We start from the raw sequence: 12551 nt of genomic DNA on the forward strand, positions 1-12551 counted from the left end.
TGAGGTCTGAATTTCTGCTGTCAAAGTAAGGTTAAGTGATGAACTAAGTTGCAGAGTGAGACTGTATTCATTTATTGCCTAATGTATTCTGAAGCTGCCAGAGTACAGTCTACATTCTGGGGAGAGTCCCTTTTTAAGTAGAAGAAACACTTATACTTGCTGATGTGTTGCATTAGTGTTTTTCTTTGAAGTATATCATAACCACTTGGAACCCCTTACTTAGCCTGCTAGTCAAGAGTTCAGAATCATAGAATCTGAGAACTGGGAGAAACTTTACTCTTAGAAACAATGTCTCCTTAACCCAGTGCAAGATTATGTTAGCTTTTTTGTTTGTTTGTTTGTTTTTGTTTTGGGGGTGTTTTTGCGGGGCAACGGGGGTTAAGTGACTTGCCCAGGGTCACACAGCTAGTAAGTGTCAAGTGTCTGAGGCCGGATTTGAACTCAGGTACTCCCGAATCCAGGGCCGGTGCTTTATCCACTGCGCCACCTAGCCACCCCCTATGTTAGCTTTTTTGACTATTGCATCTTGCTACTAACTCACACTGAACTTGCAGTCCATTAAAAGCCTCAGATCATAGAGCACCAGCCCTGGAGTCAGGAGGACCTGAGTTCAAATCCAACCTCAGACACTTAACACTTACTAGTTGTGTGACCCTGGGCAAGTCAACCCCAATTGCCTCACCATAAAAAAAAAAAAGAAAAAAAGAAACCCCTCCCCCCTAGATCTTTTTCAAAAAACTGTTGCCTAATCATACTTCCCTTGCATAGTACTTGTGAGCCTGATTTTTCTCCTAAAAATGCAAAACTATTGCAAGATTATTGGATCCTGACTCTGGCATCCATTATGCTGATTCAGTAGTAGTTTTTTTTCTTTTTGCAACTTATATGAGAAGCCTTACTATGTGGGCTTCCTCCAGCCCTCATTCTCAACCTGTGATTGGGGTGGGGTGGGGCAATAAGGATTAAGTGACTTGTCTAGGGTCACACAGCTAGTAAATGACAAGTGTCTGGAGCCAGATTTGAACTCAGGTCTTCCTGAATCCAGGGCCAGTGCTTTATCCACTGAGCCACCTAGCTGCCCCCATTAACTGTGATTCTAAGGTAATAGTTGCTTTCTCAAAATTGTACTAAGCATAGTTCTGAAAAAAAAAATCTGTTGTACTGGCTTCCCATACAGATAAAAGCTACCTCTGTCAAAGATGTCAGAGAATATTGAATATGGCTTGGCAAGGCCAAGCTGCCCAAAAGACCCATCATGAGTTCAGAAAGATCTTCCATAAGCTCAGCCTTCAGTACCATAATCAGTCAGTGATCTGGAATGTCTAAGGACAGAAAAAGTAGAACGGTGTTGATAACTATGTCAGAAGTGAGGCTTTTTGTCTCTACATTCAAGTATAACCCTATTGTCAAATCTCCATCCCACCAAAGATTCACACTTTTATCCTCCTATGCATGCTGGTACTTTTAATGGTATGTTGATGACTGGTATGATATTATGAAATCTAAATGTCTGGAGTAACATTTCCTAGATTGTAAACTCCTTGAGGGCAGGGACTGGGTTGGTTGTTTTTGTTCGGGGGTGGGGGAATTTGTATTTCTAGTGTTTAGCACAGTAATTGGCACGTAATAGGTGCTTAATAAATGTTTATTGAATGGTTCATCTGGAAACAACTGGGGTGGGGTACCCTAGGAGTAGTTGCATTCCCTGTACCTACTGCTTTAACCATCTTTGATAGACTCCATTTGAATACTTATTAAGTTTTGAACTGGACTCTGAGTTTTAGTGTCCTGGTGGTAATACCTACCACATAACTGTTCCTTTGGAGAGCATTTGGTAATAAATGTTGGAATATGGACAGGAAAGATAGATTGCCCTTTACATCCTCTTAAATTAGCCCTTTGAACCTTCAATACTCCCTGAAAAGAAAGGAAGTGGTGGGGAAGAGATATTGGGCCATGCATGTTGCCTCTGTGGTACCACTAGCCTAGAACAGTTAGGTTGCCATTATGATATGAGATATGGAGAGAGAGAGGTACAACAGCTTAGAAGCAGGTCAGGAGTCAGTGTGCAGTGGGTAAGTACTAGGCATGGGATATGTCCATGAGTTGGTTGCTTGTAACTCAGAGAATGACTCAATAGCATGAAAATAGCTTTGCTAGAATTTTAAAATATAAGCCTTCTGGTCTAATTGTTCCATTTCATGACAGAAACATTTGTAGTTGTTTTTAACTTTGGAGGCCTAAGCTTATCTTCACTCATATCTATCTCAGAATAAGCAACAGCCATACTGTTCTAGGGTACGCTCAAGAGCAAATGTCGAACAATTCTAGCTGTGGGGACCAATTTTTAATTGGAGAGTGTTAGCTAAGCGGCTCATCACAATATTGGGGCAAGGAAGGAGACTGGCAGCCTCCCTCAAAAGAGAGCAGGATTTATTAAACATGAACGAACTTAAAAAAACACAAACAGGATCAGTAGGATCAAAGGAAAGGAAATAAAATGGGTAAAGGGAAATTATACAACCCGAACAACACCACTGCCCAGGAATCAGCTGAGAATACACAGCAGCGTCCTGTCACCTTCCAGCTTCAAGCTAGAATGGTGAATCTCCTCCCTTCTTCCCAGCATACCCCAGGCTGACCACACACAGCCCCCAGCCAATTGGCTGGCCATTCTGACAGTCACATGACTACCTTCACTAGGCTTCCAATCATTATAATTTTGCCAGGCCCATGTAGGCATTGGCAAGCGGTGATGATATGAGGTGCCAGCGACATGGCGACTGCTAGAACCAGTGGGTAGAACACTATACCATTTACGGAGCCCCAGAGGCCAGTATGCATGTCAAGGTTTTTTTTTTTTTTAATTCTAGCCAAAAGATGGGGTCATAAAAACCTCAAATAACAATTAATTCTTTACATAGCCTAGGAGGAAATCTGTGGGCTCTCTCGTTATAGTTCTTGTTAATTGAAGCAGCCTCATAGTAGATACATGAGGGGTTCCCAGAACCCTTTTTTTTTTTAGTGAGACAATTGGGGTTAAGTGACTTGCCCAGGGTCACATAGCTAGTAAGTGTTAAGTGTTCGAGGCCGGATTTGAACTCAGGTACTCCTGACTCCAGGGCTGGTGCTCTATCCACTGTGCTACCTAGCTGCCCCAACCCAGAACTCTCTTAAAAATCCTTTTAAAACAATTATTAATATTAATAACAAGGATTTATTTTCTCCCCCTCCCATACCCCACCCCACATGAACTCTTGTAATGTGTGCATAATCAAAACAATTCTCATATTGGTCATATCAAAAAATGTGCCTCATTCTGCATCTTGTGTCCATTACCTCTTTATCATTCATCCTCTGGGATGACAGTTCATCGTTTTATTGATCAGAGACCTTAAGTCTTTCAAAATTGTTACCCTGATTCTGTTCATTTCACTTTGCATCAATTCACACAAATCTTCCTAGGTTTCTCTAATAATAAGAGCTAGCATTTATTTAGTGCATTAAGTATGTGAAACACTTGATAACATTATCTTATTTGATACAACAACTCTGTTTGGTAGGTGCTATTATTATCCCCTTTTACAGATGAGGAAACTGAGGCACAGAGAGGGCAAATTGACTTGCCCAGGGTCACAAAGCTAGTACATGTCTGAAGTAGGATGTGAATTCATCCTCCTAACTGTAGGTCCAGCACTGTATCCTCTGTGTCACCTGGTTGGTTTCTTAAACCTTGCCACCCCTTCATTATTGTGGTAAAATGGCCTTTCATTACATTCACTTGCCATAAGTTGTTCAGTCATTTCCTAATTGATGGGTACCTCCTTTGCTTTCAGTTTTTTGCCACTACAAAAAGGACTGCTATAAAATTTTTTTTGTACATGTGGGTCTTTTCCCACATTCTTTGTCCTCTTTCCCCTCTAAAGAGTCTAAAGTTTGATGAGGCTATTTTGCAACACCTCACTTTCAATCCTGCCATGCTTTTGGATTGGGTTGTTCCTAAAAGAGTATAGACCTATAGTAAAGCATGTTGTGTACCCTTCTGGAATATTTTTGTAAAAGTGAAATAAAGCAGGTTAGTACTGTAGAGGGAGACATTCATTTGAATTCAGGAGCCCTGGGTTCAAACTGCAACTTTTCTGCTTACTCTGCTTGTGACCTGAGGAAAGTTTGCAAACATTTCTGGTCCTCAGCTTCTTCAACTGGAAAATGAAGGGGCTGGTCTAGATGATCTATTAGGTCCTCTCTAGATCTAGATCCTCAGGCCCTATGAGTCAAGTTAAAATGAATATTCAGCCTAGCTTTGATGAGGAAAAGGAGGCAAAAAGGGCAATAATGAAACCCAAGGGTTTTGTGGGGAAGGAAGGCAGTCCAGGGCTGCCACCCAAGAGAGCAGCGTAAAGTACACTGGACTTAGAGTTAGGAGACCTGAGAGGTAACCTAAGCTCCCTCACTTAATCACCTATCTGACTATGGACAAATACCTTCCTTCTTGGAGCCCCAATTTCCACACCTGCAAAATGTGTGAGCATTATCTACTTCACAGGTTTGTGGTGAGGACGGCAATTTGTCAGCCACAAAGGGTTATCTAAATGTGAGTTGTTAGTATTTATGTTTTTCTCCTGGACCCTTGGTATTTGAGCCTCACCTCTGGCCAGTTTCTAGGAATATCTTGACAAAGACACTCTGATGTTTGACATTTGACCAAGGGGAAATTGTAAGGGAAGTACTTTTTATAGTTTCAGAGAAACCTGGGAAGACTTGGATCAACTGATGCAGAGTGAAGAGAGCAGAACCAGGAGAATAATTTGTACTATAATAATAATGACATTAAAAGACAAAGAACTTTGAATGACAAGAGTCAATACAGTGACCAGCCATGATTCCAGATGACTGATATTGAAGCATATTTCCCACTTCTGACATACAGGTGATGGACTAACTATACAGAATGAGACATATCTTTTTGGATAAGGCCAATGTGGGAATTTGTTTTGTTTAACTATACCTATTTGTTACATGGGGTTTTTGTTTTTCTTTTCTTTTTTTTTAATTGAAGAGGAGATGGGAGAGAAAGAAAATGTGCTTATTAATTGAAAAAAATAATTTAAAAATTATTCACATGCTATAGAATCACAGGATTTAAGAGATTCACCAAAACAAAGAGGTAAGAATTATGTAAGTAGGTGCTACTCATCAGAAACTAGCTTTTACTCTGCTATTCTTCTCCACCGTCCCTTAAAAGGGCATATTTTCTCTTGGAGGAGGACCCTGGCAAGGATGTGCTACCCACTGACCAAAGAAGCCATGGGAGGAGGTCTCTAATAAAGAGTTCCAGTATGTTGTGCTCCACCCACAGGCACAAATGCTGAGTTCATATTCCTGGGAGCAGCAACTCTGTAACTGAAGCCCACACCCAGCCTCTATTTCAAGAAGTCATCACAAATCATTCCAAAGCCTCCTCACAAGGCTAGGGAAATGAGAGCCCTGTTTCAGGTTCCATTTGCTAAGCGCTCCTCAGTGCCCTGGACCTAAGGAGGCTGGGAGGGTGTCTGAGCTGCAGGTTATCACTAACCTCAAGCTAGGGGGAAATCATGGGTCTGGGACATTTCCCACATTTGTGGCAAAAGGGGGTTCTGGGATTCTGCCTTCTTTAGCAGCAACAAGGCTGGAACTGGATTTGGAAGAGCGGGCTTTGTCATTTCCTACCCACAGGACCTAGGGCAAGTTATCACAAATCTGGGCTTCAATTTCCTCACCTCTAAAGTGACAGTTCATCTCCTGTCCCCATTTTTCCCCCACAGGTTGAACCACATGCCTCTCTGCCTCTCACGTTCTCCCTCTCTGCTTTTGTCTCTAGGAATCCCTAGCTCCCTTCAGGGCTCAGCTCAAGTTCCATTACCTACAAGAATGCTCCTGATTTCCACCGTTGTTAGTGACCCCCAATAAATCACTTTGTATTCGTCTTGTATTGACTTATGTGTATATTCTATCCTCTTTCTTCTCCCCCTCCCACCAATAGAATATAAGCTTCTTCAGAATGGGGAGATTCACCAAAACATAGGTAAGAACTGCATAGTGCTAAGTAGGTGTTGGTAATTAACTTGGAAGTGAGTTTTTCTCTGTTGTTCTTCCCCAGTCCTTGTATCTGAAGCACCTTTCATGTGCCTATCTATTACTGGCATCTAGTTGGTCCAGTGTATTGAGTGCTAGAACAAGTCAGGAAGACGAGTTCATATCAAGTCTTGGACACTTAGTAGCTGTGTGACTGTAGGCAAGTCACTTAACTACTGCCTGCCTCAATGTCCTCATCTGTAAAGTGGGAATAATGATAGCACCTACCTCACCAGATTTTTTGTAAGGCTAAAATTAGATACTTTTTACAAAGCACTTTGCAAACCTTAAAGTGCTATATAAATTCTAGCTATTATTATTTACTATTTCTCTGTGAAATCCTGTCAAAAGAATTTCTGCCAGTTTTTGACCTGCTTGTCATGTCCTCTAAGAATGTCTATCAATTCTCTTCCTTGTGATGAAATAATGGGATTTCACAAATACTCAAAGACCCACCTGGAGATTAATCTAGACTGATTGAATCAAGTGAGAGTGATTGATTGCTGATTAGCTTACTTCAAGTTAACTAGATTGTAATCACACCTGGCAAGCCCTTAAGGAGGTATTGTTCTCAGAAGCTAGACTATGAACTCAACTTGAGAACACCTTCAAAACCAATGGATTTGGGTGATGCCAACCAATCAGCTTGAAGCAGTGTGTAAGGACTGCCTCTGTTCCAGACCTATAAAAAGCTTCCACAATCAGATTGCTGGGGAGTTCCTGATTAAAGCACGCTCCTGGAGGAGGACTTGAGGAAGAACCCAACCAGACTGGAACTCTATGTGAGATAGGCCTTTTCTTAACTTTCTGAACTCCATGTTAATACCTGTATGCTTTAATAAATGTTTAATGCCCAAAGACTGGTGCTGAAGCTTATAATTTAATGTGACCACAACATAGATTTTAGACATCACATCCTCTTTGGTGTGAAAGTGACCATTTTTTCTTTAGCTGCCTTAAGCTAATAGATGCTCTGTTTTACAGATATTGAGTGGGTTGGCTTTATTTATTTTTTTAAAGGACACCTTCCAAATAAGTTCTGGTAAACTTTACAATGCCAAAGGTGTACATTAAGCCTGGAATTGTATAGTTGTTTTTTAAAAATTTTTTTATTCATTCATTCATTCATTCATTTATTTATTCACTCATTCATTCACTTATTTACCTATTTACTTATACATTTATTTGTTCATTAATTAATTAATTAATTAATCTATCTATCAATCCATCCATCCATTTATTTATTTATTTGCTCATTTTGTGGGACAAAGAAGGTTAAGTGACCTGCCCAGGGTCACGAGGCTAGTAAGTGTCAAGTGTCTGAGGCCAGATTTAAACTCAGGTCCTCCTGAATCCAGGGCCCGTACTTTATCCACTGTGCCACCTAGCTGCCCCAGTATTGTATAGTTGATAAGCTACATGGTGCAGTAGAGTGCCAGGCAAGGAGTCAGGAAGATGAGTTCAAATGTGGCCTCAGATGCTTACTAATTGAGTAATCAGGGGCAAATCACTTAAATCTCTGTCTGCCTCAGTTTCCTCAAATGTAAAATGGGGATAAAAATAACAGCTGCTTCCCAGGGTTGTTGTGGGGATCAAATGAGATAATCATTGTAAAGTGCTTAGCATAGTACTTGACACATAGTAAATTCTATGTACACGTTAGCTAATGTTGCTTACTAATTGCTTTATGTGTGTTATTCCCATTCAGCTTTTATTATTTATTGTTATTGTTTACTATGAATGGAGAACTGTAATAGGCAACAAGATCCTTATTGCCCTTTTGGCTTGACTAACAGGAATTTGCCTAATAGGACCAGGGATATGAGGAACTTTCCTGGTTCCTTGAAAAATAACAAATTATATTTTAAAAATGTTTTATGGTTTGCAAAGTGTTTCATTTGAAATATTCACAAGTACTCTCCACAATGAGTAGGGGAAGAAACTAGACCGGTGAATTAATTGGTGTAAGGAACTATTTTTAAATAGTATTCCCCCCCAATTGTATTTAGCATTCATTTTTACCAAATTTTGAGTTCTAAATTTTTCTTCCTCCCTCCCTAAAATGATAAGCAATTTGATATAGGTTATTTATGTGCAATCATGTAAAACACATTTCCAAATATTAGTCATAGCTGTGAAAGAAGAAACAGACCAAAAAGAAAAAAAAAACAAAAAAATTTAAGTAGGGGACAATTGATGGAGGAATATTCAATTGTCAATTTTAGGTTGGTAGCTTCTCTCAACTTTTGGTGTTGAAAATTGCCCAGAGCCATGAGAAGTTAAGTGATTTGCCCAGTCACAGTCAGGATGTTTCAGAGAAGAGACTTGAAGATAAGTCTTCCTGACTCAGAAGTCCAGAACCTAGGAACTCCTGTCTCTAAGTTCAACTATCTATCCACTAAGTCATGTTACCTCTTGCAATTACTAGAAGGGTCTCATAAGGGACAAGAAAATGGAGCATTTCTGTTTGCCTTTCTCTGCCTTGGGTCTTGTGAGTTCTGTGGAGAGTCTATTTCATCCTTCTAAGGGAATCCTATAGACCATCAATGGTCAATCACCCCTTCTCTAGTGCTCATTGTGAATGAGTCCAGGCCCCAGGACAGAGAAGATAGGAAGCTGCTTGAGTTTCCAGAGTCCCACAATGAGGGCTCTGGATCACGTGTGAAGTCTATAGCCTAGGCAAGGAAAAACCCAGGATAATCATTCCATTTTAATTCTACTGGCTTTGGGGGATTCTATATCTTCAAGCCCTTAGGGCTGTACCTAACTGTCCTAATCTGTCACTAGAGACCAAAAAGATGATTAACAGGACCACCAGCATCTTCCAGTATCTGAGATTTGTCTGTTAAATACCAAGAGGTACTCTCAGAATGGGCTACTCTTATTGCTGTGGGGTCATAGATCTAGAGTTGTTAGGTATCTCATAAATCATCTAATTCAACCTCATTTTACAGATGAGGAAACTGAGGCTAGCTCTATCCTTCTATGAGTCTAGGAAAGAGCTTACACATTGAGATCCCTAGGATATGTGGTGGGTCATGTGTGGAGAAGAACTAGATGCTGAAAAGAGAGAAGAGGAACATCCAAGGAGGAATGCAAACCCCAAGAAAATCTTGGTTTATTTTGCCATTTTGCCTAGGTCTGGGTCCTGCCTAATTTTAGGCTTCTAACTATCCAGCTGGCAGGTTGTAGACCAGGTATTCTTAGCCCCATTTTGCAGATAAGGAAACTGGAGCTCAAGCAGATTGAGACTCAAGCAAGGACTCACCATTGCCTTCTGGTTCCAAGCTCAATGTTTTTTCCCTTATGCCAGAGGACCCAGCAGGGGTAGGTTCATTGTGGGAGCTTTGGGTTCTAGGCCTAACTGGGTCATCTGCCTGACTCCTTTGACAAGACACTTTTCATAGGCCCATCTGCCAAGTTTGAAACCACAGGCACAAGCTCCCCCTCCCAAGTATAGAATGAGAAATAAGCAGTGGATCCAAAGGGATTATGAAAATAAGTCCTCTTTTTATCGTATTTCCTCAAGGTCACATTTGTCTGTCTGACACATCTTCTCTTGCTAAGAGATATTTTAAAATATAGCTACCATTTATATAGGCTTTAAGATTTGCAAAGTACTTCATCTCATTTGATAGTCCTCAGTAACCAACCAGACCCCAGTTGACCCCTTGATTGAACTATCTGGCAAAATTCCCTGGCTCTTAGAATAAAAAGAGCTTACATTTATATATCACTTTAAAACTTACAAAACACTTTATATACATCTTCCCTTTTGAGTCTAGCAATACCTGGATCAGATAGGTGCCATTTTTAGCCCCATTTTACAGATGAAATTGAGGATCAGATAGGTTAAGTGACTTGCCCAGAGTCACAGAGCTATCAATCACAGTGTCACAGTATCAATCAATAAACATTTATTAAGCACCTACTATGTGTTGGGCACTGTGCTATGCTGTGGGGTTATAAAAGAAGCAAAAGACAGTTCCTGCCCTCAAGGAACTCACAATACAATGGAAGAGAAAACGTGCAAACCAACATCCCCAGGACAGAACCCTAAGGGACACCTATGGTTAGAGGCAGTCATGTGGAAGGGGATCTAGTAAAGGAGACAGGAAAGAAGTGGTTAGATAAGTAGAGGAAAACCAGTAGACAGTGGTTTCCTGAAAACCTAGAGAGGAGTATGAGGAGGAGAGAATGAACAACAGAAAGGCCAAGGAGAATGAGGATTGGGAAAAGGTCATTGGATCTGGCAAACAGGAGATCATTAGTAATTTTGGAGAGAGAATTCCGGGGAATGATAAGGTAGGAAGTCAGATTGTAAAGGATTAAGAAGAGAGTGGGTGGGGCAGCTAGGTGGTGAAGTGGATTGAGCACCAGCCCTGGATTCAGGAGGACCTGAGTTCAAATCCTGCCTTAGACACTTAACACATACTAGCTGTGTGACCCTGGGCAAGTCACTTAACCCCAATTGCCTCACTAAAAAACCAAAACCCCCCCCAAAAAAACAACAAAAAAGAAGAGAGTGGGAGGAAAGAAAGTGGAGACACCTATTATAGATGACCTTTTTGAGGAGTTGATCTACAAGTGGTGAAAGAGAGACACTGTGATGATAATTATGGGAACAGAAGGATCAAGTGAGAGGTGTTTTTTTTTCAGGATGGAGAGACACTGGCATGTTTGTAGGTAATAGGCAACGAGTGAGTAAACATGGAGAGAGTAAATGTAAATGAAAGAGTGGGGATGAGAGAGGAGGGATCCCAGTGAATCCCAGGGGAAAGAGGGGGATCCCAGTGAATAGCCTGAATTTTTTCTGTAAAATATGAAGCAAGGTTCTCAGCTGAGAGAGCAAGAGATGGGGAGGTTTGAGGAAGGATGAAAAGGAGTGGAAGGGCCATCAAGGAGAGGGATAGTGAGTTGTTAAGAGAGGTATAGTAGGATTGCCTAGCAGCAGTGAGGACCCATCTGAGGTTGTGTAACATACATTTGTAGTAGACTCAATTAGAATGCTGAATTTTCTCCATCTTTGTTCCGAAGCACCTACGTAGGACTGAAGGTGAAGAATGGTGGGAGTGATCTAACACTGAGCCTCAGCTGAATGTAGTCTTTGATATTCCAGACAGAAGTAACAGAACTCATAGGCGGGACATCGAAGGATGCAAGCTCCTAGAACTGGAATTGACTTCTGGAGGCCTTCTTGTCCCCAGATTCTTAAACTGTAAGTTGGGACCCTATATTGCATTGCATAAGAGTAGAAACAGTTTAAGAAGCCCTGATCTAGTCCAATCTCTTCATTTTACAGATAGGGAAACAAAGTTCAAGTGACTTATCTAAGGTCACACAGGCTGTAAGACAGCTGAGATTTGAACTCAGGTCCTCTGACTGTTAAGTCCCTAACTCTTTACATTATAACAGACTAGGGGGAGATAGCAGGATATAGAGTTGGAAGAGATATGGGAGGTCATCTAGTTCAGCTCCCTCATTTGACAGATAAAGAAACTGAGGTTTGAAGGAGTAAAGTGATTTGCCCAAGGTAATTGATGTAAATAGAGTTCAGATCTGGCCTCAGGTCCTCTGACCCCAAATCCAAATGTTTTTCCATTATGGTGCACTGGGGCAAAGAGAGTAGGCCATTTTCACTGGAAGGTACTCACTGACACTGGTGGTGTCTGATTGTTGAGGGCCTTGAACATCAGACTAAGCAGTTAGAGGCAACTCATCCAGTGTGCCCACCCACTCCAACCTCCCCTAACATTTTTACCGAGGTTAAAATGAACATGGGCATCTTAAAAGGATAAGGAAAACAAATGACAAAAGGGCAAGATAAAAGCTGAGGGATGTTTAGGGAAGAGGGTGAGAGGAGTAAAGAAGAAGGGAGGTTATCCAGACAACATCCTTCTATCTTGTCCATGAGGACAATATAAGAAATTATCAAATGATCACTTCCATTTTATGGATGAGAAAACAGACGCTAAGAAGACAAGTGCCTTGCCTGAGGCCATACAGTGGCTCTAGGACAGTTACCTGGTTCACTTTGTTGATTGGTAGGGGGAGAGTTGGCAGGGCAGCTAGGTGGCACAGTGACTAGATCCCCTAGAATGGAGTTCAAATCCAGCCTCAGAAATGTCTTTTCTGTGTGACCCTGGGCAAGTCACTTAACCCTGTTTGCCTCAGTTTCCTCATCTGTAAAATAAGCTGGAGAAGAAAATAGCAAACCACTCCAGTATCTCTGCCAAGAAAACCCAGATGGAGTCATGAAGCATCAGACACAACTGAAAAAAAATGATTGAACAACAAGGGAATAAGTAAGTGCTACTTACTTTTTCATTGTGTGTGAAACTCCCCTGTTTTTCCTTAATATTCCTTCATTTATCCCCCACCCCCACCCTCACCCTGACCAAATGTCTAATCACTGGGCTTGGGCTGGGAATTAACTT

General features: G+C 41.2%; 1 protein-coding gene across 1 annotated transcript in view; it reads left to right on the plus strand.

Annotated features, from left to right (window-relative positions):
- Positions 1 to 6584, plus strand: part of LOC122732125 — a 39193-nt gene extending 32609 nt beyond the window's left edge. The window contains exon 5 of the mRNA XM_043972276.1: positions 5861 to 6584. Coding sequence (XP_043828211.1) covers positions 5861 to 5920 — 60 coding nt within the window. The 3' untranslated portion in view covers positions 5921 to 6584. The remainder of the gene's footprint in view (positions 1 to 5860) is intronic.
- The last annotated feature ends 5967 nt before the right edge of the window (positions 6585 to 12551 follow it).

This window comes from Dromiciops gliroides, chromosome 6 (assembly GCF_019393635.1).
Source record: "Dromiciops gliroides isolate mDroGli1 chromosome 6, mDroGli1.pri, whole genome shotgun sequence".
Classification (NCBI taxonomy): Eukaryota; Metazoa; Chordata; class Mammalia; order Microbiotheria; family Microbiotheriidae; genus Dromiciops; species Dromiciops gliroides.